This window comes from Elephas maximus, chromosome 23, assembly GCF_024166365.1.
Source record: "Elephas maximus indicus isolate mEleMax1 chromosome 23, mEleMax1 primary haplotype, whole genome shotgun sequence".
Classification (NCBI taxonomy): Eukaryota; Metazoa; Chordata; class Mammalia; order Proboscidea; family Elephantidae; genus Elephas; species Elephas maximus.
The window spans coordinates 76,153,791-76,181,735 of NC_064841.1; the positions used below are offsets into that span (position 1 = coordinate 76,153,791).

At 45.2% G+C, this 27,945-nt stretch overlaps 2 protein-coding genes across 3 annotated transcripts in view; one reads left to right on the forward strand and one right to left on the reverse strand.

The window, feature by feature from the left end:
- Positions 1 to 5,974, reverse strand: part of COL4A1 (collagen type IV alpha 1 chain) — a 172,941-nt gene extending 166,967 nt beyond the window's left edge. Inside the window, exon 1 of the mRNA XM_049867355.1 lies at positions 5,748 to 5,974. Coding sequence (XP_049723312.1) covers positions 5,748 to 5,831 — 84 coding nt within the window. The 5' untranslated portion in view covers positions 5,832 to 5,974. The remainder of the gene's footprint in view (positions 1 to 5,747) is intronic.
- Positions 5,975 to 6,338: 364 nt separating this feature from the next.
- The window catches only part of COL4A2 (collagen type IV alpha 2 chain), a 242,979-nt gene continuing 221,372 nt past the window's right edge, over positions 6,339 to 27,945 (forward strand). Inside the window, exons 1-3 of one of the 2 annotated variants that reach the window (XM_049867353.1) lie at positions 6,339 to 6,429; positions 6,783 to 6,867; positions 6,997 to 7,051. In XM_049867353.1, the coding sequence (XP_049723310.1) occupies positions 6,824 to 6,867; positions 6,997 to 7,051 (99 nt within the window). In that variant the 5' untranslated portion in view covers positions 6,339 to 6,429; positions 6,783 to 6,823. Of the gene's footprint in view, positions 6,430 to 6,568; positions 6,711 to 6,782; positions 6,868 to 6,996; positions 7,052 to 27,945 lie in introns of those variants that run through there. The other variant, XM_049867354.1, reaches the window with a different exon arrangement.

Sequence of the window (27,945 nt, forward strand, 5' to 3'; positions counted from 1 at the left end):
CAAAAGGGGGGAAGAGAGGACATTCCAGGTAGGAGGGCAGGAGACATTAAAATGGAATACAAAGATTAGACCTGCATCACAGTTACCAAAGACGCATTTGGGGAAATAGTAAGGAATAAGGCCAGATTAATTCAATAGACTCATATTGTGAAGGGCATGGAAGGCCAAGCCAAAGAGATGGGTACCCTTGGTTGGAGGGTTGGATAACAGGTATCCACTGTCAGATCCAGAGCAGAGGAATTAAGTGGTTTTAAGTGAGATGTCAGAGGACAATTAGCCTCACACAGCATGTGGAAAGGGATGGAGAGAACAAGAGGCTGAAAGGAGGCATGTGAGCAAGGAGGGTTTTGTAGTAATCCTGGCCCAAGATGAGCAGGCCTGGAATACGGTAGTAACTACGGGAAGAGAAAGCAAAGGGTGAATCTGAAAAGCATGTAGAAAGATGAAACGGTAGCCTTTGTGACTGGGTAGACATAGGAATTACAAAAGGGCAAAGGGTGAGGGCTCAAGATGAAACCAAGGTCTCCAGTCTGAGCATCAGGGAAGAGGGTGGCACTAACGACCAAATGGGGAGTGGGGTGAAAGATGGTCAATCCAGCTTGGAACATATTTGCTAAATGTGATACCACAGGAGGACAGCCAAGTTGAGGAGTCCCATGGAAACTTGAAGATACTGGACTGGAGCTCAAGAAAGAAGTTTGGAGCCACTGTCAGGGAATGATACTGAATCATGGGAGTAGATCCTTCCAGGTTGAGACTGTAGAGAAAAAAGAAAACATGATGAAGCCTACCCCAATAGCATACACACACTGAGGAAGAAGAGCACCAAAAAAAAAAAAAACCAAACCCAACTCATAGCGACCCTATAGCACAGAGTAAAACTGCCCCATAAGGTTTCCAAGGAGCAGTTGGTGAGTTTGAACTGCCGAACCTTGGGTTAGCAACCGTGCTCTTAATCACAGCACCACCAGGGCTCCAAGAACACGGAAGCAGAGATATAAAAAGAAAACTAGGATAAACCTAAGTCACAGAAATTAAAACCAGGAGAATAATGGAGGAGAAAAACTGGATGGAACCAGTTCACTGTGTACCAGACTACAAAAAGATTAAACCAAAAGTAACTCTTATACTATTAAACTCCTTAAAAGAAATTCACCATTGAAACCTCTTTTGGTTTATATCCCTTTTCATTGTGTGCTTGAGAATGGGAGGAATATGTCTTTTGTATTGTTCTGTAGCTGACATTTTTTAATAGTTGTTTAATAATAGCAGGAAGAACAATGCTATAATTATATTAATTTACGCATTCTACTGTTGCTTACTCTCTCCCAAGAACTCAAAATACCAAACATACTTGAAGGACATTTTAATGAGGTTAAGCCTTTTTCAATTTCTGGAACAATTATTATAACAAACATTGTGTAGTTCATCAAAACAAATGTAATTTCTTCATTTTTTGATGCCTGCCCTATTTCTAAAAGGATTTGCTTAAAGTGCGTCACTTGTGGGCTCAATTTGTATACAAAATCTTCACCAGCATCTTAACTAAATAACTGAACTTGTTAAGTTATGGCCATCCTCATTAGTTCCAAGAAATCTGCCCACCATCTTGTTAATGAATAATGTAGGGTTTTGTGAATTCCCTCATGCCTTTGTCCAAGCGAGGGTAGGTTTTCTTGGTCACTCCTCCTGCCTAGAGCCAATCAACCAAGCTACAACTTTCCAAACACCCCCAAACCTACCCGCAGCCTGGCAGAAAGGGGAGGCCACCAAAGACAGGGTCTTTGTTTGGCGCCATATGCTTCTTATAGCTCTTCTCCTAGAACCTGCCCCTCAATTTCTGTCTACCCCTCTGAGATAAAAATTCAGCTACCAAAATTGGTAATAGTAGAAATGATGGCCTCTTGGTATCTCAGAGGAGGAAACCACGGGCTCATCTTTAAATGCAATTGCTCTTGGACTTGAGAAAGGACAGACAGAATTCTCACACCTTCCACCAATAATGTGTCGTGTACCGTCAAGTTGATTCCAACTCATAGCGACCCTACAGGACAGAGTAGAACTACGCCATGGGGTTTTCTAGGCCTGTAAGCAGTTCACCTGGTCCTTCACCCCATGGAGCCGCCAGTGGGTTCAAACCACAGATCTTTCGGTTAGCAGCCAGGCGCTTAACCAGTGTGCCTCCAGGGCTCCTTCTAGCTATATACATCATATTAATGTACACGAAAACAGTACATTGGGTTTATAATTCCTATGTCTTCCTCAGATTGCAGAGGTGGAATGTCCTCCCAGAAGTTTCCTCTGAGTTCCGCAAACCTGGGCTAGGTGCTCCTAAGGCTCTTCGTTTACCTTGATTGTCGCATTGACTCGGCTGAGTTGTATTGGCCTGTTTCTTTCTTGGCATCTCTCACCAGACTCTGACCTTCTTGAGGGCAGAGCACATGTCATGAGGAGGCACTCAGTGTGCACGTGTGGAAGGAAGGGGGGAATGGATCCCTGTGAGGAAGGGGCAGTTCTGCCAAGGAAACTGAGGCACAGGGTTAAGTGAGTCCTCCAAGATTATCCGCTAAATAACAGCAGACGTGAAATTTAGGATCCTCTTGCCCCTAAACCACCCTCCTTCTGTGTATGTGTGTGTGTGCATGTGTGTGTGACTAATTTTATGCCACTCATAATTCTATGAGAGAGTCCAACGTTATGTACATAATTTGTGTACATTATCTCTTCTGATCATTTTTAGGGTAGCTTTCTTTCACCCTAATCCTATTCCAAATATAAACAGCACTATGACTGGTGGATTCCAACTACCAGTCATTGGTATTAGCCCTGGTGGCACAGTGGTTAAGAACTGCTAACCAAAAAGGTCGGTAGTTGGAATTCACCAGCTGCTTCTTGGAAACCCTATGGGGCAGTTCTATTCTGTCCTACAGAGTCACTATCAGTCAAAATCAACTCAACTGCAACGGGTTTGGGTTTTGGTTTTTTGGGGTTTACAATTGGTATGATACCTTCAGGAGCCCTGGTGGTTCAATGGTTAAGAGCTCGGTTGCTAACCAAAAGGTTGGCAGTTTGAATCCACCAGCCACTCCATGGAAACCCTGGGGTAGGTCTACTCTGTCCCATAGGGTTGCTATGAGTCAGAATTGGCAGGACGGCAATGGGTTTTTTTGATTATTATACCTTTACCAATATCACGTCTGAGACTTGGGTTTGATGTTACTATTATTGGGACTAAATCAGCAATCACCCTTCTTATTTAAACTGCATTTCCAGAGGAAAGTGGTTCATATTTGTATGGGAATTAAGTCTCATTTACTTTGAGCTCTAGGTCATTCGGTCCCAGAAGTAGTGACTAATGGTCAGGAGATGCCAATACGTCTACATAGACATCACCACACTTAGGGGAAAGTTCACATCTCTGATCCTCAGAAATCCTCACTATCACAGCACAGCCAGCTGGAGGGGGAGTCTGAAAGCTGCTGAAGGAACGGTTCATTCAGTCGGTAAAGCTACATGACAGAGAACAGAGGTTGCTAAGGATAACACCAGAGGCATTTTTGTCTCAGGCCTGCCCCCCATTCCTCTTTTCTAGTTTAAGAAAGAAAAGTTTCAGACGGGAGAGCGGTGGTGGGAGAGGCAGGACATAATTTCACTGGTCTAGGAAACCCACTTACACACACACGTACATGAACGTTATGACCATTACAAATACGGTCAAATATGAAATCAAATATCCTTTCAAGTGCAAGAAAAAAGTATAATTTGATCCTGAAACGTAGCAGGTCATGACTAGGGTGCTAATATGCCAGACCTCTGAAAACACTCTGGGACACCTTGTGACATACGACAAAGCTAGTGGACATGAATGTAATTGGGCTTTAGAGAATAACTAAGGAGAATTCAAATAGTCCCCAAACTCAACAGGAGTTGATTTCCTAGGTAGGAGTAGGGATTCCCAGAAATGAGTGGCTCATTTTTTAAAGTCCTAGCTTTTCAAAAGGCTAATCTTTGCAATTAGCTTTGCTTTATAACATTATCCATCAGGAAATCTGAGTCCAAATAAAGGTTCATATTTTCAAATAAAGAACTTTCTCTGATTGGCCCTGGCATCAGGTTTAGCATCTCTATTTTGAAGTTTTAGCTCTTTGGGTCAATATTTCTAGACTAAAGAAAAAAATACATTCTTAAGCCTACTCTTTTGAAAGTATTTTGTCATCATCAACAAAGAGTGATTAAATAACTGACTAGGGTACTTGGCTGGACTCTGGACTAGGAGGAACAAACCTGAAGTTAACTGTTGGTGTAGCCACGGGTCCTTTCAATAAGCAATGAAGGAGCTGTGAGTGAGGAGACAAACTCTCAATCATGAGATAAGTGTGTACACCCATTGCCATCAAGTGGGTTCGGACTCATAGTGACCCCATAGGACAGGGCAGAATTGCCTCAGAGGGTTTCCAAGGCTGTATTCTTTACGGAAGCAGACCGCCACATCTCTCTGCCCTGGAGCGGCTGGTGAGTTCAAACCGCCGACCTTTCAGTTAGTAGGTGAGCACTTTAATCACTGTGCCACCAGAGCTCCTTCATGTGTGTGTATTACCAGTTTACTCTGGCATGTAGTAGTTAATAATTTGTGTACAGTTAAGCGGTGTCAGTGAATATCATTCTTCTGGAAGAGAACTAAAAAAAAAACTAAGTAAATTTACCAGACGAAGAATTTTAAACTGTAAAAGAGTAGGCGTGGGGAATCTGACAAGTAGCAAAATCATTTTAACCATTTGAGGAAAAAAAATGCAAAATGTGCTTAGAAGCCACACCTTCACCGGCTTTTGGACGACATGGCCTAGGACACTAGGTAACAGCTGAGATCTTTTTTCTGTCTGAGGGGAAGAAAAAAAGGACAGAATCGCAGTCCACCACGGTGGCCTGTCCAGGGCTGGAAGCGTGGACTCCTGCAAACAGATCTCTCAGATTCCTTCTGGGCAAGCACGTAGCCAGAGGAAATGAAAACTAGGAAAACAATTTGTACATAGAACAATGAAGGGTAGTTTCATTTTGGTTTTGCACTCAAATATAAAAGTGGCTATAATTCTAAACGTACATATATATTAATAAAAGGCAACAAAGAGAGAATGGTAATTTTTTTAAGTTGCAAGTACAGAGGAGCTCCGCTCCTGTCTAGAGCGCTCTTCAGCAACAGAAAAATCGTGGGAAAGCAGAGATACAGCTGTTTCCAGGCAAATGGCCCAGCACTGGTTCCAGCATCAACCATCAGTCTCTCCAAATAACGAGAGAAACACGCCCAAAGCAACTCACTTGCACATGTGTGTGAGGCTGCGAGCAGCGTGGGCTGCGCGTGTCCACTCAGTTCAGTCCCGGACCCACTCGGGCACCCAGGGCAGGTGAAGACGCCCAGGCGCTGAGCGCCACGGTGAAGCCGGTTCAAATCCCGCTCTGCTCCCGAGCACCCTCCCATTCCTCCACTGTGGGCGCTAAGCTGGCTCCTCGCTTCCTTCGGCCCCGGAGGAGTTCTCTAACTGTCCCCTTCCCAACCTACAACAAAGAAGGCTCTGTAATGGATGCACCATCGCAGCCCACAGAGATCAAAACCGGGCAACGACCCGGAGAAATACACCTTGCTCTGCCACACGCTGGCCCGGCGCGACCCCTCGAGGGTCAGCGGGCGGCTCTGGGGAAGGGACAAAGGGGCTGCGCGGAGCTGGCCGGGCAGAGGGTGGCCGGGCACTCACCTTCGCAGCCACTCGGCTGCGCTCCTCGTGGAGCAGGAGGGCGGCGAGCAGCAGCAGCAGCCAGACGCCGGGCCGGGGCCCCATGGTCCCGCGCCTCTGGACGGCGGGCGGCGGCGGCGGCGGGCGGGGAGCTCAGGGCGCGGTGCCCTGGCGGCGGGCGAGGCGCTCCGGGAGCCGCGGGCGGGTCACTGTCGGAGAGCCGGGGCGCGAGCGCTGCGCATCGTCCTGGGCGCTGCTGCTCGGAGAGGCAGACTTTAGAGCTGATCGCGGAGCTCCCCCAATTTGTTGGCGCTGCCCCCTCCCCCCGGCGGTGCGCGGGCGGCGTTTCAAATGGGAGGACCCTGCGACGCGTGTAAGAGGGAGAGGGAGCGCGCGGCCAGGGAAGAGCTGCCGCTGCGAGCCAGGAAGTCGGGGCTCTGTGTCTCTGCACCCGCGCGCCCCGCCGCTCCTCGCCTCCGCGCTCGCCGCTCCCGGGAGGCGCGCCCCGACCCGGCGCCCGCGCTCCCCCGCCGAGGCCCGGAGGCCGGCAGGCAGGCCCGAGAGCCGGAGGCCGCGCGCAGCCAGGGGTGGGGAGAGCGGCGGCGGCGAGTGCCCCTGCCCCTTGCTGGCGCTCCGGTTCCCACACTGGGCTCTGGAGGGGCCAATGCGCGAGGGCAGCAGCCCCTGAAGCCTAGCGGGGGAGGTGAGTGCGAGGCCCGGGCCCAGAGACCTGGGGGCGCGACAGCACGGCCCGACTCTGGAGGGGGCCTCTCGCAGACTGGGACTGCGCACTCGTCTAGTTAGGACTGGGAAGGAGGAGCGGCGCGGGCAAAGTGGGAGCGAGCTGACTCCGCTAAAAGCAGCCTCGGTGCCTCAGTGGGAAGGCTCCCTTCTTTTCTGTCTAGTCGGGGGACGTATCTACAGTCACCCCGGAAAGCAGGCGGCGCACCGTGGAGCACAGCTTGCTTTGCACGCGTACCACAGGTAGAGATTGGCAATGAGAATGCTTTGCCTTCCCACTCCCTCACTAAATCCACTTGGTCTCTTGCCTTCTAGGCTAAGACCGACCGACAGCCAAGAGAGGCCGAGCTGGGAGCATGGGTCCAGGCCTGTGGGCGGCGTCCTGCCCTTCCCTGTGGCGGTAAGAGACTATCTGCCCTTATCTTTGTGGGTCCCTTGCGGGGACTCTTCCTATATAACTTTAAGGAATTGACAAGCCGGGAGCCGACAGGACCATGTTCATGTAGCTGTTTCTCCCACTCCCATCCAGGTGGCTGCTGCTGGGGACTGTGACAGTGGGGTTGTTGGCCCAGAGCGTCCTGGCGGTAAGTCCTGGCGCCGCTTCCACGCGCTTTGATTCGCGCGCCAGAGTGGTTAGGGCGTTCGAATGGCCTTGCTGGATGGCAGCTCAGGCGTGCTCACCTGAGTGCGTGTGTGTGTGTGTGTGTGTGGTCTCCAGCCCCCACCCAGCCGAGGTCCCTGCAAACGCTACTTTCCCTAAAGAACTTCGCTGCTTTCCTTCTCTTGGTTTTCCCAACTTCAATCCGATGAGTTACAGGCTTTGGCCCTTACACGGGAGCGACTAATTAAAAACGTAGCCTCAGGCATCCTCTTGGTTTGTTTGAGCAAAGTCCCAACTTCAGCACACAAGGCAGAGTGTGAGTCACGTGGGGATGAGACGCCAAGGTTAAGGGAAAGAAAAGCTTTTGTAGAACACTGATGTTGGTTTCTAGCACTGTCCCTGGCAGAGTTTTTGTTTTTTCAGGTTTTTCGTTGTTATTGTTGTTGGAGGGTTTGTTTGGTTGGTTCCTTGTATTTTGCAAAAGAGAGGCTTTGGGGGGAATGGACAAGGCAAAGAGGAGAACAAGACCAGAAGAAGTGTACTTCGTTTTAACAATCGTGGGGGAATTACAGAAGAGTGTGTGTTTTCCCCCAAATTTTGGTCTCTACTGGAAGAGCCACAGGCATAGGGCTGCTAAGCCTTGATCAGCTTCTGCTGAGGGCTCACCGCTCATGTAATCATGGCTAAACTGCTACAGGTTTGATGGGTCTCTTACATTGAAGACACAAATGTTTAAAACCAAAAAACCAAACCCATTGCTATCGAGTCAATTCTGACTCATAGCGACCCTATAGGACAGAGTAGAACTGCCCCATGGGGTTTCCAAGGAGCACCTGGTAGATTCTAACTGCCAACCTTTTGGGTAGCAGCCCTAGGAGCACTTAACCACTATGCCACCAGGGTTCCCAGATGTTTAAATAGGGCCCCAAAATTGAGTGAACTTAAGGGTATCCTCCATTCTATCCTCTATTTGCTCTGATGAGGTGCGTATTTTATGTATCAACCACCTCCAAAGCAAAGTCTTATTGGGAATTGCACTCCCACTTTGGATTCCCCCTCTTTGTAGAACACATACGTGGTCAGGGAGAAAATGTTTTCATGGTTTAACCAGATTTGAGAACTCTTATTTCATTTTCATACTGCTCTGTCCTGACCTAAAACAAAGGAGGATTTTAAAGGTATCCCTCAAAGAAGAACAACCCTAGCTTGGGAAAGAACCACTTTAACATCACTTTTTCTCCAACCTTCCGCTCAGGGTCAGATCCCAAAGTGGGAGGTATGAGGAAGACTCTGAGACTTTGATCAGAGTGTCCCAGGCCAGAGTTTCTTAAAGCTTAGGCCTCTCCGTCCTTCCTTCCTACCGAACCAAACCAAACCCACTGCTGTCGAGTCGATTCCAACACATAGCAGCCCTCCTTCCTATATACTTCCTGAACTAAGAAAATCCCACCCCAGGTACTGAACCAACCCATTGGCCTTATGGGCCTTTATGTTCATACTACCTGAAGGGTATGCCCAGGTTTTTGAGCCAGAACCTCTTCTAGGAAGACATTCCCAGAAAGTACAAAGTAGTATTGAGAGTGTGTATGTTGGTTGTACTGACACGCAAACTCCTTCGTTCCCTAGAACCACTTGTTGTAATATCACTGTTTTTGGTCCTGAGAAAGGTGAGAGTCACCGGAGTTCTTATCTGGGACTCATCCTAAAATTGGTGGAAAGAGTGTCACGTTAAAAGACCTAGATACTAAACCCACCTCTGCCCTTTATGAAAAATCTTAGATTAATTTCATAAATCCTGAGCCTCAGTTTCCTCACTTTTAAAAGAAAGTAAATATCTCTGTTTGTTATAGAGGTCCGGTGTCCCACTACATGTGCCCTATAACACTTCTGTGCCTTCCTGTAAAACCTCTTAGCTCCCTCAAGCTCACTCTTCGTCTCTTTGACTCCCTGATCCTTGCATATGACAGTGAGCATTTATTCTCCAAGTATTGTCATTGGACCACCTACAGCTAAGTCACCTGGAAGGGCTTGTTAAAAATTCAGATCTCCAGTCCCCATCCCAGATCTGATCAGATTTCCGGGGCAGAGCCTGGGAGTCTGCAGTTCCACCTGATGCCAAAGTTTGGGAGCTAGAGTTCTGGACTTGGAGTCCCTTGCCAATTTACTGCATTTCTCTGGGCCTTAAGTTTTGTATATACAATTGAAAACAGATTTTAAAAAAATCTAATCATGTTATTAGAGACGTATTAATTTGTATTGTTTGTTCCTAAACGTGTGTCTGTTATGTTCTATTGTATTATGGTGGAAATAGATGAAACATAGTAGATTTGAATATGTTATTGTATTTATTAACTTTGTATTGACCACTTGAAGTAATTCCCTGATTCTTAGTTGAGTTGTTACAATCCCTGACTTTGAAGGCAAACTGCCTCAGTGCCGCTCCCAACTTTGCCGCTTAGAAGCTGTTGCCTGACATCGGCACTCACTAAATCTCAGTGTCTTAGTTATCCCTCCTCTGCCTGTAAAATCCGGGATGTTAATATAGCATGCACCTCGTGGGACTAGGGGGTATCAACTGAGTGGACGCATGTGAAGTGCTTTGGAGTATCTGGCACACAGCCAAGTGCTGCGGAGGTGTTTCCTGGGCCTATTTAAATGAAGGTCCTGCAGAAAACAAACCTCATTGCAACCCATTTTTACTTATCTAAATATTTATATATCTAAATAGGCTGGATAGAAACCTAGAAGATCTGAGAGACTTAGTCCCCCGTCATTCTGGGAGGAAGAGAATTCCAGAGAACAAAGGCCTTCCCTGAGATCAAATACCCAGCAAGCTGTGGAGCCAGCTGGCAACCTCAGCTGGGGAGGGGAAGTGGGGAGCTGGGTAGACAGGACTTCAATAAGCTAGACTTTTATAGGTAACTTTTTATGTAGCCAGAGGAAACTCCAGTGGCGTAGTGGTTAAGTGCTACAGCTGCTAACCAAGACGTCAGCAGTTCAGATCCACCAGGTGCTCCTCAGAAACCCTATGGGGCATTTCTACTCTCTCCTATAGGGCTGCTATGAGCCGGAATCAACTTGACGGCAATGGATTTGGGTTTTTTGTGTCTATGTGTAGCCAGAGGAGCCCTGATGGCTCAGTGGTTAAGCACTCAGCTGCTAACCGAAAGCTCAGCAGTTAGAACCCACCGGCTGCCCCAAGGGAGAAAGATGGGGCAGTCTTGCTCCCGTAAAGATCACAGACTTGAAAACCCTACGGGGCAGCTCTACTCTGCCCTGTAGGGTAGCCATGAGTTGGATTCCACTCAGCGGCAATAGGGTTTGGTTGGTGTGTAGCCAGGAGACCTTGAAGCACAGGTGGTGTGCGCCCCAGGAAATGCAGGTCTCCAGACTACATTCAGCAATAGCTTAAATTTCCGAGCGGCCTTCCAGGGCTCAATGCCCTGGAAAATTCGCCTGCCTCTCCTGACGCTGCCACACCTTTCCCTCCCGCCCCCCCACACCAAAAGAGAACAACAGGAGAGCAAAGCAATGTCCTAAAGGTTTTCTCCTCTCCATTTGATCAGTTTATTGATCAACCATGAGAGACTTATTGTGCTGAAATGCTTCTTAATGCAGTGTTCAGGAATTGTGAAGAAAAAAGTGCGTTCCCACAATTCCGTAGAGCCTCTGTCTCATTGTTTAGAATCTTCTGGGCCCCTAAGAAGTAAGAAGAAGTCATAAGATTCCTCCTCTGTTAATGGAAAAATAAGCATATCTCAAGTTCTCCAGAGGGTATTAAAGGAATTCTCCCTGGGTGGCATGTATGACTTGGCTGCAATAAATGATACTAGGAATTTGTCATATGCATCCCATAACTAGAGGTAAGTCCGAGGGGCGAAGAGGAAAACAAAGACAGAGGGAAAAACAGGCTCTGGCACTGTCAAATGGATATGTTTAGAACCAGAGAGAGACCAAAAGAATAACAAATTGAACATCAAGAAAAGAATTCTAGACTAGAAAACAGAGTTTGCTAAAATAATACAAACCAAAAGATTGCCTGTCTTTTGGGGAAGAGGGAGTATAAATGGGCAGCTAGCTTAAATTAAATAATAGAGAAAGTTGAATGGAAAAACTAAAGTGTAATGGTAATGTAACTTTAAACATGACGTTTTAAAAATACCTTCTAGTTGACGTAATGAGGAGACTACTACCTACAAGATGGTTTTGGAATGCCTTGTTCTTTTAACCTGATAAAGAATATCTTTGATTAGGGGATTGTAGAGAGAGCTCTGAAATTAGCCTTTTGCTTTTTGCCTGCTGATATCATTTCACCCATCATCACTGCTTAAGGTGGTAGATAAAGTATGGAACCCCCAACGTTGGCTGCTTTGGTTTGCAAGCCAAACAATCCACTACAATCGGAGATCTCTGTGGCTCAGTAACTAAATAATAGTTTCGAGGCATTTAGAGGCCATAAAGCCTAACCCCAACAACAGAGCCAAACCCCAACCTGGCTACTAACTGGCTGTTGGACCTCAGAGAAAGCCATTTAGCATACTTGGACTCTGGTTCTGGGCTTAAGAAAGAAGGTTGAAGGAGAGCCTCTGTATTGACTCTTTGATGTGGTGTGTTGAAATCCATGTGAAATTGTTCACTCGAGATGAGTAAGCACAAGTCAGCCTGTGCTTACCTTGCTTACTGAGTCATCTGCACTTGTCAGGGGTTGTAAATTTGGAAAGAGGCTTTGATTCTGTAGGAAGGAGCTATGGGGCTGGGAGAGAGACACATGCCAGCCATGCCTACAAGCAAAATCTTTGATGTGGTGAAACACATATGAAATTCTTTACTACAGATGAGTAAATAAGCACATGTAAGCCCGTGCTTACCTTGTTTATTGGATAATCCTCCTCGTGCCACTCCACCTAAGAGCTGGAGTCGAGCACACCCACACACCCAGATCTGCTCCCAGGTCTAGCGGTGTGCTTAGACCTGATAAAAGTGACTTGGTGTCTCGCCATTTTCCCAGCTATAAAGGTAGGAATAAGAGTACTTTCCTAGTACATAATCATTGGGGCTATTCCAGGATATGATTCAAAACTTATTTCTGCATTAGGCTTTTTTATCTTCAGGATATTGAGAAGCTTCTGGAATCCAGTAAATAGTGTTTAGTGAGTGAGTTGGGAGAATAGATAGGGGGTTGTCCCCTTTGATAAATTTGGGATTTAAACCCTGGATGGTGCAAACACGTGACTCTCTCAGCAGTTAACTGAAAGGTTGGGAGCTTCAGAAGAAAGACCTACAGGTGATCTCTTTCGGCCACTGAAAGCCCTGGGGAACACAGCTCCGCTCTGACACACAAGGGCCGCCACAAGTCAGAATCGACTCCAAGGCAGCTGGTTTAGTCCCCTTTGCTAGTGGCTCCTTTCAGTTCATGGGAATATCTTGGGACAGATGATAACCCAAATGACTCATTACCCTTGATTTCATTGACTTCTCTCGGGGTCTGTAATTTTTCTTCTGATTATCCCTAAAAAATAAGGCCATGTCTAATCTTAGGAAGATGGCATGGCTTTTTCCAGTCCTGTTGATGTGGTCAGGGAGTGAATTTCACTGGAAGTGGAAAGCGCAGGGTCCCTTCTTCCTCAGCAAGGTCTGCCCTACCCGCTGGATCCCAGGTCCCCGAGCATCCCAAATTTAGTCTCTCTGGTGTTTGTGTCTCCCGTGGCTCCTAGCAGATGCCTGACCGGTTATAGGCCCCGTTAAGATGTGTCGCCTTGCATGGAATGAATGAGGTTGGCTTTTGAAGCCATAAGTTCTTTTGAAAAAGCTGTGTCTTTAAGTGCAACGTGGTATCCTGGATTGAACCCTGGGACAGAAAAAGAACAATCTGTGAAAAAAACTGGTGAAATTTTAATGGAGTCTGTAGCTTAGTTAATGTACCAATATTAATTTCTGTACCAATGTTAATGTCTTAGTTTTGAGAAATTGGGCCATGTTTATGTAAGTTGTTAACGTAGCGTCTGTAAGGTCTAGATAAAGCAGATATAGGGGCTCTTTGTACTATTGTCGCAACTTTTTTATAAATCTAAGTTATTTCAAAAGAAAAGTCTTGTTTAAAAATAAACTGCTTCTTAGAACTCGTGAACCAATTACATTTGGCGTGTATAAACCAGACAGACAAATGCAAAAACGAGGCTGAGGAACAGCGAGTCTTATATTAGTTAAGAGCAGATGTGGCCAGTGAGAGGAAAATGTCGTTCCAATTCTTACTCCTAACAGATCAAGTAAATAAAAGTCACTTCTCTTAGCTTTGAAATATAGCAGAAGCAGGTCCCCTGCCTGAGTAAAAGGGGCTTTGTCCCATTGAATTGGGTGGAGCGCTTTATGAGGAGAGGGGAGGAAAAGGCATCTTAATGGAGTTTCCACATTGCTCAGTATCTCAGGGAAGCCCAGTGGTGTAGGACAATAGACTTCTTGACCAGGGAGAGAAAATGCCTGCTCAACTGTTTCCTGAGTGTGTGGTGGAATGGTGAGTTATCGTAAAGCAGCTCGGGTTAATGCCCTCACCCTCTAAGCCCTTAACTTGTCAGGCCGGTGTCATTATATGCTGTATAGAAAAGGAGAAGAGAAGCACCCCTTCCCCACACACACAGAGAGATGCCTTGAAAACCCAGTGGACCAGGATGAGAAAATGGCTAGAGGAAGCAGTGGTCTGCTGCTGAAAGTCCTGCTCCCTTCAGCCCCACCTCCACGCATTCTCCTTATGGTGCCAGAGGCCATCATGATGGGATTTGATGCCAGCTATCTCCAACCAGCCACATTCAGTTATGGGCTAGAAGAAAGGATGGCCAATGGCCAACGCTCATCACCTCGCACATTTGCCTGTCGCCCCTCTGCCATTGATAATCAGACATGAGAGGCTGCGGTAGAAGCCGCCTCTGGCCTTTGGCTCTTGCCAATTCTGTTTTGTAGCCTCCTTACACACCCTGTTATTGTTAGGTGCTGTTGGGTCATTCTCAACTCATGGTGACCCCGTTTGACAAACAGAGCAGAGCTGCCCCATAGGGTTTTCTAGTGCAGTGGTTAAGTGATAGGGCTGCTAACCAAAAGATCGGCAGTTTGACTCCACCAGCTGCTCTTTGGAAACCCTATGGGGCAGTTCTACTCTGTCCTTTGGGTTGCTATGAGTCAGAATCAGCAACAGGTTTGCGTTTTTGTGTGTGTGTGTTTGTGTGTGGTATATACATTTAAAGTCCCTGGGTAGTGCACATGGTTAACATTCTCAGCTACTAACCGAAAGATTGGAAGTTCAAGTCTACCCAGAGCTGTGTTGGAAGAACATCTTGGAGATCTACGTCTGAAAAATCAACCATTGACAACCCTACAGAGCACAGTTCTATTCTGTCACACTTGGGGTTTCCATGAGTGGTATTCAACTCGATGGCATCTGATTTGGGTTTTTATATACATTAAACAGTTGTCTTCATCCGTCATCCATTTGCCTCAACTGTGACTGCTGTTACTATAACCCAAAGTTTAGCATGTAGAGCATCTTCCCTCCAGGAATCGTTCATCATTGTGTTTATATGCTCCAGGGCCTGGAACATAGTAGGCACTCAATTTCTTAAATAAAGAAATGAATCTGTAGTCAGTTGAAAGTTGTATAAGCGAATCTTTTGGTTGAGGGGTACGGTCATAGAGTATTTAATAAAAGATTAGATAAAAACGTGATTTCCTCAGGTCCCCCCCCCCCCAGTTTTATCCTATCCACCACTGGATAAAACTAGCTGTATAAGTAGATAAAAGGAAGCATTGGTCTGCCTATAAAAAGATTTGTATTTTTTTCCTAGGGATTGTTTCAGCCCTACCCATAAAATTCCTATTTTGCTGCTTTTACCCAGTTGAGTGATCTCCCATGTGGGAATTACAGAAAAATTTGAGTTATTGAATTACATGAACTACTTTCCTGGTACCTAGTAGAAATTGCATAATCTGTTTTTCTGAGTTGCGAGCATTTTCAGATATATGACTGCGTTTGCAGACTGTCTTGTGAGAACAGAGGAAAGGGCTTCTGGTGGTGGACATAATCAAAGACACATGCTTCCTGGGATGCCTCAAAGGCTCTGGTTTGTTCATTAAAGAAAAAAAGACTCTGATTGGCAACTACTGTGCAATAATTGCAAACTGGTGTTGGAAGGAGTACTGCAGTAAATAGGCCAGCAGCATGGGTCTTGCTAGCTAGGACCTACTTCCTCCTCTGTCTTCATCTCTACCCGCAGTGACGCTGGTGCCAGGTTAGAAAAAAAGGAAGGGTTCCTTGAAGGAGTCTTTGTAGGATCCCCTGAGGTCAAACATAAGAAAGAATAACACCTGGAGGTGCTTCTCGAATTCCATAACTCTGAGGGGAAAACGAAAAAATCCTGTGGGAGAAAAACAGCAATTCTCATCTGTGGAGCAACATGGCTTCAGGAACCAAGTGAAGCCACTGACATACATTACCTAATTTGATGCTCACTACTCCATGAGGTAAAGAGTGTTATTATCCCATCTTGCAGATACGGAAACTGAGGCATATGCAGCTTAGGGTGCTTGTTAAAGACAATAATGATAAAGGTGGGAGTGGAACTCAGGACTTCCTGATTCCATCACCCCTAATCTTAACCACTGTACAAGACTGATATATTCCTGGCCATAGAATAGATAGGTGGGTGGGTGGGTGGGTAGATGGACGGATGGATGGACGGATGGATGGGCGGATGGATGGGCGGATGGATGGATGGATGGGCGGATGGATGGATGGGCGGATGGATGGATGGGCGGATGGATGAGCGGATGAGCAGTTGAACAGTTGGATGGACAAGTAGATGGATGGATGGGTGGATAAGTGGGTGGGTGGGTGGATATAGAGAATACATACACAGACACATATACACATGACCTCTGTATGCTCCAGTCCCTTAAGGGGCTGCTGAGAAAGAAGAGACCATAACTGTCTCTAGAGCATTAGGCAAACCTGTTAACTTTAGAGTCCCTTCTGTGGGGAAGCAGAACCTATGGATATAGAGGACTGAGTAGCCTTATGAAGTCTAAGAAATAAAGACTAAGAAGACTGTACTCAGGAGAGGCCCACAAAGATTGACCAAGGAATACATGAGAATGCTCAAGAGAGGGAATCAGGTCAGCAGAACAGAGAGTCCCTGTGGTTGCAACAGCCCTAAGCCTCTTTCCACAGAGATGTTTAGAAATGCCAGGCCATTAAGGCACACTTTACTGAAGCTATGTAAGTCTGCAAACACACTATTACCTCAGAGTAGAAGGAGAGGATGTTGGAAAATTCTGTTAGTCCTAGTTTAGACAAAGATTTGCCAAAATCCAATGGGGAATTAGAGAACTTCGTACCGTCACTTTAGCTGTGCAGAAGACCCAGTGGATTGAAGGCGGGATCCATTTTTTTTTCCTGGATGGATACCAACTTCCTTCTGTTGGGGTCTGTTTTTACTGTGTTGTTTTGTGTTGATGGTTTTCTTTGGATTTTCCCCCATGTGCCAAAAGGTAGGCTGGTGTGGTCTACTAAAAAGAGTTGGTGTATCTAAAAAGAGTTTGAGAACGGTGACTGGGGAAAGTCACGTTCCCTTTCTGACCCTCCTTTTCTTATCTCTAAAACGGGAATACTAATCACTGTTGAAAGTTGTGGTGGGATAGATAATTCCTGTGCAGTTCGTTTCCCAAACGAATATGTCAGTTCTACAAGAAAAATGTATACAGTGATCTTCCTGTGAACCACATCTAGGCCCTAGGACAGGGATAGGCCCGGAACAGTGAGTGGTGTTTCATTGTGTCCGTATGCTCGCACGTGAGTATGTGTGTGTTTGTATGGTGTTGTGTGGAGCTATTCAGCTGCCTGACCATGTTTTTAAGTTAAATATCCCATTTGGTATTATCCATGGTTATAGAGAAACCTCTAGAAGTTCACTGTTCGAGACCAAGTTTATCTCTCTTTTGCCTCTGTATATTAGACTCACATTATGATTTCACATGAGATTCTATTTCTCAGCAAACACCTATAAAACCCTCACTCAAGACTCAGAACCGTATTCTCCTTTGAGGGGAATACAGAAGAAATATTAGGACTCTGGCGTGGAGTTTAAGATGACTCTGGTGTGGAGTTTAAGATGAACAAGACCAGCTCAGGTCCTGGGTTTGAAACCTGCTTTCACTACTTTCTGTCTGTGTGACTTTGAACAAGTTACTTAGCTCTTTAAGCCTTAGTTACATTTCTAAAATTGGAGTAAAAGTAGTTCCTACCTCCTAAGTAAGCTCTGAGGATTAAATAAGAAGCTATGTGTAAAGATGTTAGCAGTCTCAGCATTGTTGTTGTTCAGTGCCAACGAGTCAGCAACCCTGTGTACAACAGAACAGAACACTGCCTGGTTTTTTGCCATCCTCACATTCGTTATGCTTGAGCCCGTAGTTGCAACCGCTGTGTCAGTCCATCTCATTGAGGGTCTTCCTCTTTTTCAGTGACGATCTACTTTACCAAGCATCATGTCCTTCCCCAGGGACTGGCCCTTCCTGATAACATGTCCAAAGTATGTGAGATATAGTCTTGCCATCCTTGCTTCTAAGCAATGCGCTAACATGGTAAAAAAAAAAAAAAAAAAAATGGTAGGACTCAATACATGTTAGGTAATGGCTACTTGAACCCTGGTGACTCAGTGGTTAAAGCACTCGGCTGCTAGCCAAAAGGTCGATGGTTCAAACCCTCCAGCCACACCAAGGGAGAAACATTCAGCAGTCTGCTTCTGTAAAGATTTACGGCCTTCGAAACCCTATGGGACAGTGTCACTCTGTCCTATAAGGTTGCTATGAGTCAGAATCAACTTGATGGCAGTGGGTTTTCATTTGATTTTTTTTGTTTGTTTGTTTGTTTTGTTTTGGGAATGGCTATTTGGTTTTGGTTTTAGTTTTTTTTTTTTTAATAAATGGGTCTTTAGCATCAAGACACAAGAAACTTGAAACAACAAGTAAGTAAAGTTTAAGTGGTATTAGAGTTTAGAGGAGAGGACAGTTATTATGAGCCAGAGATGCGTGGCTGGAGTGTTGTTTGAATGTGGCCTTCAAGAGAGGTGGGTGGAGGAGAGGAGAGCCTGTCCAGCAAGGGAGCAGCATGGCCAAGAATGAAGAAGGCAAATAAAAAAAAAAGTTGTCGTGGAGTCAGTACCAACTCATGGTACCCCAGGTGTGTCAGAGTAGAACGGTCTTCCGTGGCGTTTTCAATGGCCGATTTTTCAGAGGTAGGTTTTTTTTTTTTTTTTCCCAAGGTGCCTCTGGGTAGACTTGAACCTATAACTTTTCAATTAACAGCTGTACCACACAGGGACTCCAGGTGGTGAATACATTAGGCCAATAGGACGGAGACTGGAGGAGGAAATTCTGAGGCCTAAGATTTTTCTTTTGAAGATTCTCGACTCTCAGAGAGCTGAGACTGTGTTCCATCTTCTGGGCAGCTGCAGGTAGTAGCCGTACTACAGTCAGGCTCAACGGTGTGTACAAAATACAAGTTCCTATGGCTGGAATTGGCATAGTTGCATCTTCAGGATGCCTTTTGACAGTTGTCCCTACTTTTTTTAAGTTTGAGAAATGTCATCGAAGGGAAGAGTTTAGATTTTAATTAAATGTAGGTCAAGGTGTAACTAAGTTATTTCCAGAACAAACGGGAAGGGCTTATAAACAAAGAATATTTTGTGTGAATAATTCTGAGACCCAAACGTAATTTCAGAAAACAAGGGATTTTGGCTTGGCCACATGGCATAAAAAATGCAAAATAGAGAATTTGTTTCTTGAAAGAGCAGATTTCTCCCCATGCCATCCCCTAACAGGCTGTGCTTCCTTAGTCAGCCATATCCTTTTTGCTGAAGTTCTACAGTTAGTCCGAAGAGAACTGCACAAACTGACCTGTTTCCTCCTAAGCACCCAGGTGAATGAAACCAATGGTGAATTCAAACAGGAAGAACCCAGTTGGAAATTTGGGGGCGGAAAATCACTTCCTCTTCATTCTACCTACTCATTAATTGTCCTAATTGCAACAATAGTCCAAGCTACAATTAAGGGCCAAATAAGGGCCTGAGATACTGTCCTTTCCTGTCTAAAATCCACCTTCCTTTCCCACTACTTATCAGCAGATTTCGGCTGATACCCTTTTGGTAAGGGTTTAGCCTCCCCTTCCAAGACAATCTTAGCTCAGACAGGATTTCCTCAGACTTAGTCATCAGCTCGCATTGTGCAGCCTCCGCCTTCCATGGCAAAGTAAGGGATGTGAACAGCAAAGAGTCTGAAATGTTATCTCCTCTGATTTGTAAATCTTAGGCCAGTACGCGTGGACATCAGTTTTCGTGTGTGCTTGCTAACATCAAGATGCCAGAGGTTACTGAAGGTCTAGTTAAGTCACATGGTACGATGATTTTCCAGCTGCCTACCTCGGCTTTTGTTAGATGGCAGAAGAGTGAGCGCATTCCTTGCAATTGGCATTTCTTAAAAGCTGCAAAGCTAAACCAAAAATGACAGTTTTAACCAAAAAGCATTCATGTTGAAAAGAGAGCCTGGGAAAATAATGGGTCAAATTAATATCTTCTCCTGCTAGTAGAATCTGGGTCCCACTGTCACATACGAGCATGCCTTCGAGGCACGACATGAAGCACACTGCTTCAAACCCTGGAAAGATTTCCTGGGGTCTGGAAGGAGAATGTATTCCTCATATTCTCCTAAATGATTCTAGGAGGAGCTAGAGCAACCCAATTACAGGAACAATGCGTGGAGTTGATAGGACTGCTCTTGATTAGAATGGAAACTACCCAGTGCAAGTCCCTCAGCCCTGGCTGTCTCTGCAGGCAAGAAAGCGTGCGTGGTACAAGCTAAGCATGGAACACTCAGGCCTTCGTGACCCCATCCATTTAATTGTATGTACTGTCTCTCCCCTCTCCTCCTCCTCCTCTTCCCTTCCTTCCTTTCCCCTCCCCTCCCCTCCTCCACCTCCTCCTCTTTCTTCTCCTCCTCCTTCCTCTCTTCCTCCTCCTCCTCTTCTCCTTCTTCTTTTTTCTTTCTACTAGTAGTAGTAGGACATCACTATTCCAATCAAATTATCAAGCTGTTCTAATCAAGAGATGAAAGACACAAATTACCTTATCCAATTCATGTCAATGAGGTCCCGTCAAGTTAGGGGGAAAAAAGAACAGTTTGTCTTTATAGATTCTAATTTCTTCTTTTTCATCCCCGTTCGAAAATTTCCCCACCAAGATCCAATGCTCTTCTATACCCAGAGCTTCACTCAAAAAATGGATCTGGTATCAGTTATTTATATGCAGAATTTGCCTCTGAACTCCCATGAAACCAGTGGAGGTACATTAAAGCCATATGGGGAATTTTAAAAAATATAATGCCCTAAACCTCTTCTTTGCATAATCTGGTTAGATTCCCCTGAGGTGGGGCCAGGTATCTGTAGTTTTTTCAACTCTGGATCAAGCAATGATTTTCAACCTCTGCTGCACATTGGAATAACCTGAGGAGTGTTCAGGACTAAAGGTGGCTGAGTCCATCTCCCAGGAGTTCTGATTTAATGGGTCTGGCGCCCAGCTTCAGCATCTGGATTTATGAAAATCTCTCAGATGATTGTAAAGGCATTGCAAAGACCATGTAGAGCCTGGTCACTGCAGGTCATCCTCGCGACCAGTCCTGACTTCCACCTAGACCCCTTGCCGTGCAGGTGAGATTTACCCCCCAGCTGGGTAAGATTCCACTGGGTTGTAATTTGTGAATGATTTGTTTGCCTCTCCGAACAAGAGCAGTCTGTTATCTGCTTCTCACCTGATTAGAATTTAATGTTCTGGAAATAAATGACTTACTTTTACTCAGGAGAGGGATAGAAATAAGATTAGTCATTCTCGCTATTGATTTATTTTGAAATCCAAAAATTCTTTACTTGAAAAGTTAAAGCAGTTAAGAACAGTCTTGAGTCTTTTTCGACAAGTAATAGTAATAAGGTTGGACTATACTGATTTTTTTTTTTTTATATACTGATACCTCAAATAACTGGAAAGTTTGGTTTTCCTTGAATACAATCTAACCCTGGGGCCATCACCTTCTGTTTTGTATGAAAATGAGAGAACAAAGCCTAAGCAGTGTCTCAAAAGAAAAACATAAAGGGGTGATGCATGTGTGTGCGTGCGCGCACACGCGTGCGTGTGTACTAGTTGTCATTGAGTTAGCTCTAACTCATGGTGACCCATATGTGTCAGGGTACAACTATGCCCCATAGGATTTTCAATGGCTGCTTTTTGGAAGTAAATCACCCTGCCTCCTCTCTTCCAAGGCATCTTTGGACCTTTCAGTTAGCAGCCAAGCATGGCAACCGTTGGTACCACCCAAGGTTCTCCACCCCCCCATAAACATATACATATATACCCATTAATTATTAAAATGGCGTTTTTGCTTCACCTTTCAAAAAAACCTTTACCCTTCCAACACTTGTAGTTCTTCAGTGAGTAGGGACAAAGACTCCAGCTGTTTATTCAAGCAGCATTTTTGCCTTCCTGTTGTTTTTTCTTCCTCATTGAGTTTAATTAACTAGAGCCCCTAAGAATAAACACAGAGGGGGAAAAATGCAGACTTCATGAGGTTTTTCTTAATTCCTCACGTTAAAAAAAAAAACTTAGTTCTTTATTCATTTTAAGTGTTTTGTGTGTCTAAACTTAGGTGAATTTCCCTGAAATAAAAAAAGACAATCTCGGCACTGACTTACACACCACAGGCAATATCACAAGCGTGTGTATTGTAGTAAATCATTTGAAAACTGATCGTATTAATGTCCCCTCAGGTCTCTTGTGTACATAGCGGGAAACCATGTTAATTCATTTACACGTTTTTAATTATTTTTAAGCTCAGTTGTGTTTTCTTGAGTAACAGATTTCCAGGGGTTAATGTCAGGAGTTACAAAGAAAAGTGGTTTGGAAAAAGTGGTTCATGGCTCCAGGCAAAAACAGCCAAGGGGCCAAGTTTGCCGTGGGGGCTTTCCAGCATTTCTGTCTGTCCTCGTTCTGTCCGCCTTACCAATGATTCCATTCTCCTCTTGTTGATTGTCTTGTCTTCTGGTAATTGTTAACCATGCTGATAAAGTAGGTTCACTCGGGATATGCTGAGTTACGAGTTCCTCTGGGACAAGCATGTGACGCTATCCAGGAGGGACCTGGACATACAGATGTGAAGGTCACGAGTGAGGTCTAGGTTGACTATACAGATGTGCGTGTCAGACACCTACAGACTTTCTTAAGGGCCATAGGAGTGTGTGAAATTTCTCAGGAAGAAAATAGAAAATGGAAGCCTCTGGAAAAGGAAAGGAGAGAGGCTGGAGAGTTAGGGTACCCAGGAGAGCCTAAGGCTGGAAAGCGTGGAGAGGCTGTTTCAAGGAGGGTGTGGTCAAGACCAGCAGATGCTGCTGAAAGGCCCAGTTGCTGCTGGTGTTGTTGGGTGCCATCGAGTCAGTTTTTGACTCATAGGGACCCATGTGACAGAGTAGAACTGCCCCATAGGGTTTTCTAGGCTCTAATCATTACAGGAGCAGATCCAGGTCTTTCTCCTAGGGAGTGGCTGGGTGGGTTTGAACTGCCAACCTTTCAGTTTGCAGCTGAGCGCTTAACCATTGCACCACGAGGGCTCCTGAAAGGCCCGGTGAGAAAGACCAATGCTTTTCCCCATGGATTTACCAATTCGGAGGCCATAGGGGCCTCTCTTTTTGGAGAGGTGGGGTCAGAGCATAGACTCTAGCAGACTGGGGACACAACCGGAATTGAGGAAGTAAAGGCGGTGAATCTCAGCACCCTGACTGGGGTCCACCTAATTATGCTCCTTTCCCCCCAAAAACAAACAAACAAAAAACAAACCCATTCCTGTCAAGTGTGCCGGGACTCACAGCAACCCCTTGTGAGTCCTTTCCCCCACAGGCAAGCTTTCCCTACTAGACTTGGCAGTCCCTGAGGGTTCAGACTTTCCTTATTCAGCACGTCTCCCTCCCCAGCCCAATGACCTGAACACTGGTGTTTAAGGAATTTTGTTAGATGAATGTATTATTTACCTTTTCTGCAGGAAGGCTTAAGATATTTAAGGGTTCCAAAAGCACCCCCTGAAGTCTTCTTTAAACCAGACAGTGCTTCAGCTTAATCAGTAAAGAACGTGTGCCTTGAGCATTGTGGTGTTTTAAAGAACTATCTATACGGGATCAGAGTGACAATAGCAACTCAGAGGTCAGATAGGAAGCGTAGAGGCCAGTGAGTTTAAGTTAATGGGGGAGGAACAGTTCAGAAAAGGAGAATAAGAATGTTTGCACAACTTGAAGAATGTAGTCAAAGCCGCTTAATTGTAGAAACGGTTGAACTGATGTACGTTTTGCTGTGTGTACTTTCAACAACGATAAATGTAAGCAAGAGAAAAAAAAAATTTGGAGTTTCTAAATGGTTATGCACTCAGCTACTAGCCCAAAGGTTGGTGGTTCAAACCCACCCAGAGGTGCCTCAGAGTCAAAATGAACTCGAGTCAAAAATGAACTCGACGGCAACTGACGGCAGCAAACGAAGGGGATTGATAGTGACAGGACCAGAAGGCGGCCCTGGTGGCTGTGTGTAAGAGCAGCGGGAGCAGGAGGGCAGGTACACAGCAGGCAGGCTCAGAAAGCACACACATTTCCAGCCTCGTTTTTTAAAGTTTTGATCAGACGCACTGAGTGTGGGCTCTCCCCCTGCACCAGCCCCAGCCTCTGAACTACCTCACAGTCTCACAGGAGCGAATAGAGAAAAGCATTTATCCTGTGAAAACCTGCCACCAGCTTGAGTGACATGTCATTCCACTGGAATTCTGTGGCGGGGGTGCGGGTGGGCGATAGTTCTCGGAATTTGAGCGCCGTAGCTGCATCACTAGTTTAGATTCCAAAGGCAGAATAAATTTGAGGCTCACTAGCTGTTTTGGAATGTCTATTCTGTAAACTCCGTGGCTGGAGAGCTCTAACACGCTGCTGACCTGATGCCCCCAGGACCAGATCAGGCAAAGAGGCAGCCACCTGCACAGTGAGGATGCCAGGTGTTTGGATAAAGAACCTCCCCTGGAGCACTGGTCCTCGTCTTGCTCTTTCCTTCCTTCCTTCCTTCCTTCTCTCTCTCTGTCTTTTCTTTCCTTCGTGGCGACCCTATGTATAACGGAACTAGACATCGCCCGGTCCGGCGCCACCCTCATGAACGCTGATTTATTTGAGTCCGTTGCTGTAGCTGTTGTGTTAATTCATCTCATGGAGGGCTTCCCTTGTTTTCGCTGACCCTCTAGCAACCATAATGTCCTTTTCTAGTGATTGGTCTTTCCTGGCGATGTGTCCAGAGTAAGCAAGCCACAGTCTTGGTGTCCTTGCGTCTAAGGAGCATTCTGGTTGTGTTTTTTCTAAGACTGGTTTGTTCATTCTTCTGGCAGGCCACAGTGTATTCGGTATTCTTTGTAGTGCTAAATACATCTCTTTAGTACTCATTCTTCTGCAGTTGTGAGACCTGGGGTACTCAGTGTCAGGGGAGCCGTGGATCCAGCCCAGGAGTACCACTCCCTGAGCCAGAAAGCAAATGAAGGTGGCTCGGAGGCCTAGACAGGCAAAACTGCCCCCACTGCTGCTTATGATGGAGGGCATGCAGAGGGAAAGTGAGAACCTTCCAAAGGAAAGAGGCCTTCCACTTCAGCCCTGGAACCTGAGAATGGGACCCAAGGTACTCCATGAAGGCAGGGACCAAGTCATAGGTAGGCACCTGGACTCTGGAGAACCCAGTGCAACGTCTGTCATCGTTTCTGGCACCTGATCCATATGCTAAACAGAAGCAAGTAGGAAAGAGGGGAAAAGAAGAGCTGTGGTCACAGCAGAAGACACTGCTGTGTGACGTTCAGTGGTTTGGGACGCTTTGATCAGAATCACAGCACCCGTCATTGTGCCCCGTGCCAGTGGCAAGTGCTCGGAAATACACACCTTGTGTTGACCTAAGAGCGTTCCTCTCTCACTGGTCGCACTCACTTTGAATTGCTATAGAAAAAAGTACTGACATATACAGATACTGGCTTCTCTGCAAAGTCAAACTGATGCAAAATATGCTTAAACTGCAAGACAGAGTGCCAAATCATTTCAGTTTAATAGCATGGTCTTTTTTCTTTCTTTTTTTTTCCCCTTGAGCTTCAAACCCAAAGGGAGATCAGGCATTTGACCAGTGTGTGACCTGTGCACTGAGCCGCACTGTTTCTTCAGGGCGGGCAGGACGGAGGCCAGGGGCCTCCCTTGTATTTCTGGAAACTCCACTTAATGGTCTGTCAATGGCAAGAATGTGAAAAGTGGACCAATGGCCAAAAGCCACACAGTCCCTGGTATTTGGAGGTTGCCATCAATCATTGCCCGCTGATGGGTGATAACTGTTTGTGCTCCTTCTTGAGTCACTTCCTACTGGACTGGGACTTGGAGTTGTCCAACGCATGAGACTGATGTGGCTGAAGGAAGAGTGAGGGCTTGCGTGAGAAACTCCTTCTCCTATCCAAAAGTTGACCCCTGACAAGGAGAACAACCTGAGCCCACAGAGGAGAAGTGTTCTTGCCTAGATGCAGGAAAAAGCAAATCAACTACATGCCTTCAGTCCTGGGTAGAGGCCGGGAGAGGTGGATCAGAACAGAGGTCTCAAACTCAGATGCACGTTTCATTCAGCAGATGCTGACTCAGCAGGTCTGGGGTGGACCTTGGGTTCTAATACGCTCGCAGGTGACCGTGATGCTGCTGCTCTGAGCATCACAGTTTGGGTAGCACGTCTTAGAAGAGGGTCTCTGGAGGGCTCTTTCAGCCTTAAGAGTCTGTTTTCCCTATCGGTGGTCCCTTCCTAACAATCAGTAGAGTATGTAAGTAGAGCTTGCTTGCCCCTAAAGTATCCTGCCAATCTTCTAGAATGTTATGACAAACACATTAGACTCACTTGTTTATGCAAGCAAGTTTTAGAAAGTCATGGATGAAAAGATTTTCATATGCTATTCTTTGGAAGGGTTAAAGAATTTCTGTCTTTGCAAAGCTTTTTTATCGTTTTGACATGTGGTACTGAGTCCTTTGAGGTCATGTCCTGACTGAGACCAAGTTTGACCCTAAGCATTGCAAAAATAGCCTGTTCAAGGAGGGATGAAAACAGGGAGAAGTGGCATAAAGGCTTATTTTATGAAAAGACATTTATACCCATTTTAAAAAATGGGTCTTAATACCATCAGCCTCGTCATTTTAACACAATTGAAACCAAATCTGTATGTAGTAATAAGAAATCAACGCATTTTTGAATAACTGCTAACAGTTCACAGAAACTGAAAGCAACCCTTTTGCTTCATGGAGAGCTTTCTTAAAACTTATTTCCTTTTGAAATTAAGTTGAAAGCGCAGTTCCCCCCACCAAATAGCTACTTTCTCAGTTGTTAAAAGCAGCTCTGTGTCTTGTGGAGTGACACTTTATTTTCCCTAGTGATGGTCAGTCATGCATTTGGCTGTCTCTAATTAAAACACCTGTCAAACAGAGTCGTTTGGAAAATTCCATGTAAGACAATCACATCTTAGAGATAAAAAACCAAACCTGCTGCTATTCAGTCAATTCCAACTCATAGCAACCAAAAAGCAAATATTAAATAGCCAGACATATTATGTAAATGTCTTCAAAGGAAATCATATTAAGAAAATTGTGAACCAAGACAAAGAATCTTCGATTTAAGCAATTATTTTAAAAAGCCCAATAACTTAAAGTTTCCTCCCATACAATTTTGGGTAGGTTAGTATGTTTCTAGAAATTTGTCCTTTTCCTCTAGGTTTTCAAATTTGGTGGAATATTGTTTTTCATAATACTCTGTTATGATCCTTTTTATTTCAGTTGGGTCTATTGTAATGTCCCCCGTTTCATTTCTTATTTGGGTTATTTGTATCCTCTCCTGTTTTTCGTCTGTCAGTTTGGCCAGCAGTTTGTCAATTTGTTGATCCTTTCAAAGAACCAACTTTTGGTTTTGTTGGTTCTTTGTTATTTTTCTATTCTTTATTTCATTTATTTCTGCTCTAATTTTTATTATTTCCCTTCTTCTGGTGGCTGTGGGGTTCTTTTGCTGTTCTCTTTCTCTTTGTTCGAGTTTTGTAGCTAATGTTTTGATTTTGCCCCTTTCCTCTTTTTTGCTGTGTGCATCTATTGCTATAAATTGACCTCTGAGCACTGCCTTTGCTGGTATGATGTGTTATCATTCTCATTTGATTCTAGGAATTTTTTGATTGCATCTTTGATTTCTTCTTTTATCCAGTGGTTTTTAAACAGGGTGTTATTCAGTTTCCATGTAAATGATTTTCTTTTCCTTGCTCTTCCTGTTGTTAATTTCTACTTTGATGGCGTTGTGATCAGAGAAAGCACTTTGTATTATCTCAGTGTTTTGGATTGTGTTGAGTGTTGCTTTGTGGCCTAGGATGTGGTCTGTTCAGGGGAATGTTCCATGTGCGTTGGAAAAGAGTGTGTACTTTGCAGCTAATGGCTGGAGTGTTCTATATATATCTTTGCATTCAGGTTGGCTGATAGTGGCCTTTAGATCTTCTGTATCTTGGTTGAGTTTCTTTCTAGATGCTCTGTCCTTTACTGAGACTGGTGTGTTGAAGTCTCCTACTATTACTGTGGCACCGTCAATTTCTCTTTTCAGTGCTGTTAGTTTGTTTTATGTATTTTGGAGCCCTGTCAGTGGGTGCATAGATATTTATTATGGTTATCTCTTCATGAAGGATTGTCCCTTTAATCTTTATATAATGCCCTTCCTTGTCTTATATGAGGGATTTTGTTTTAAAGTC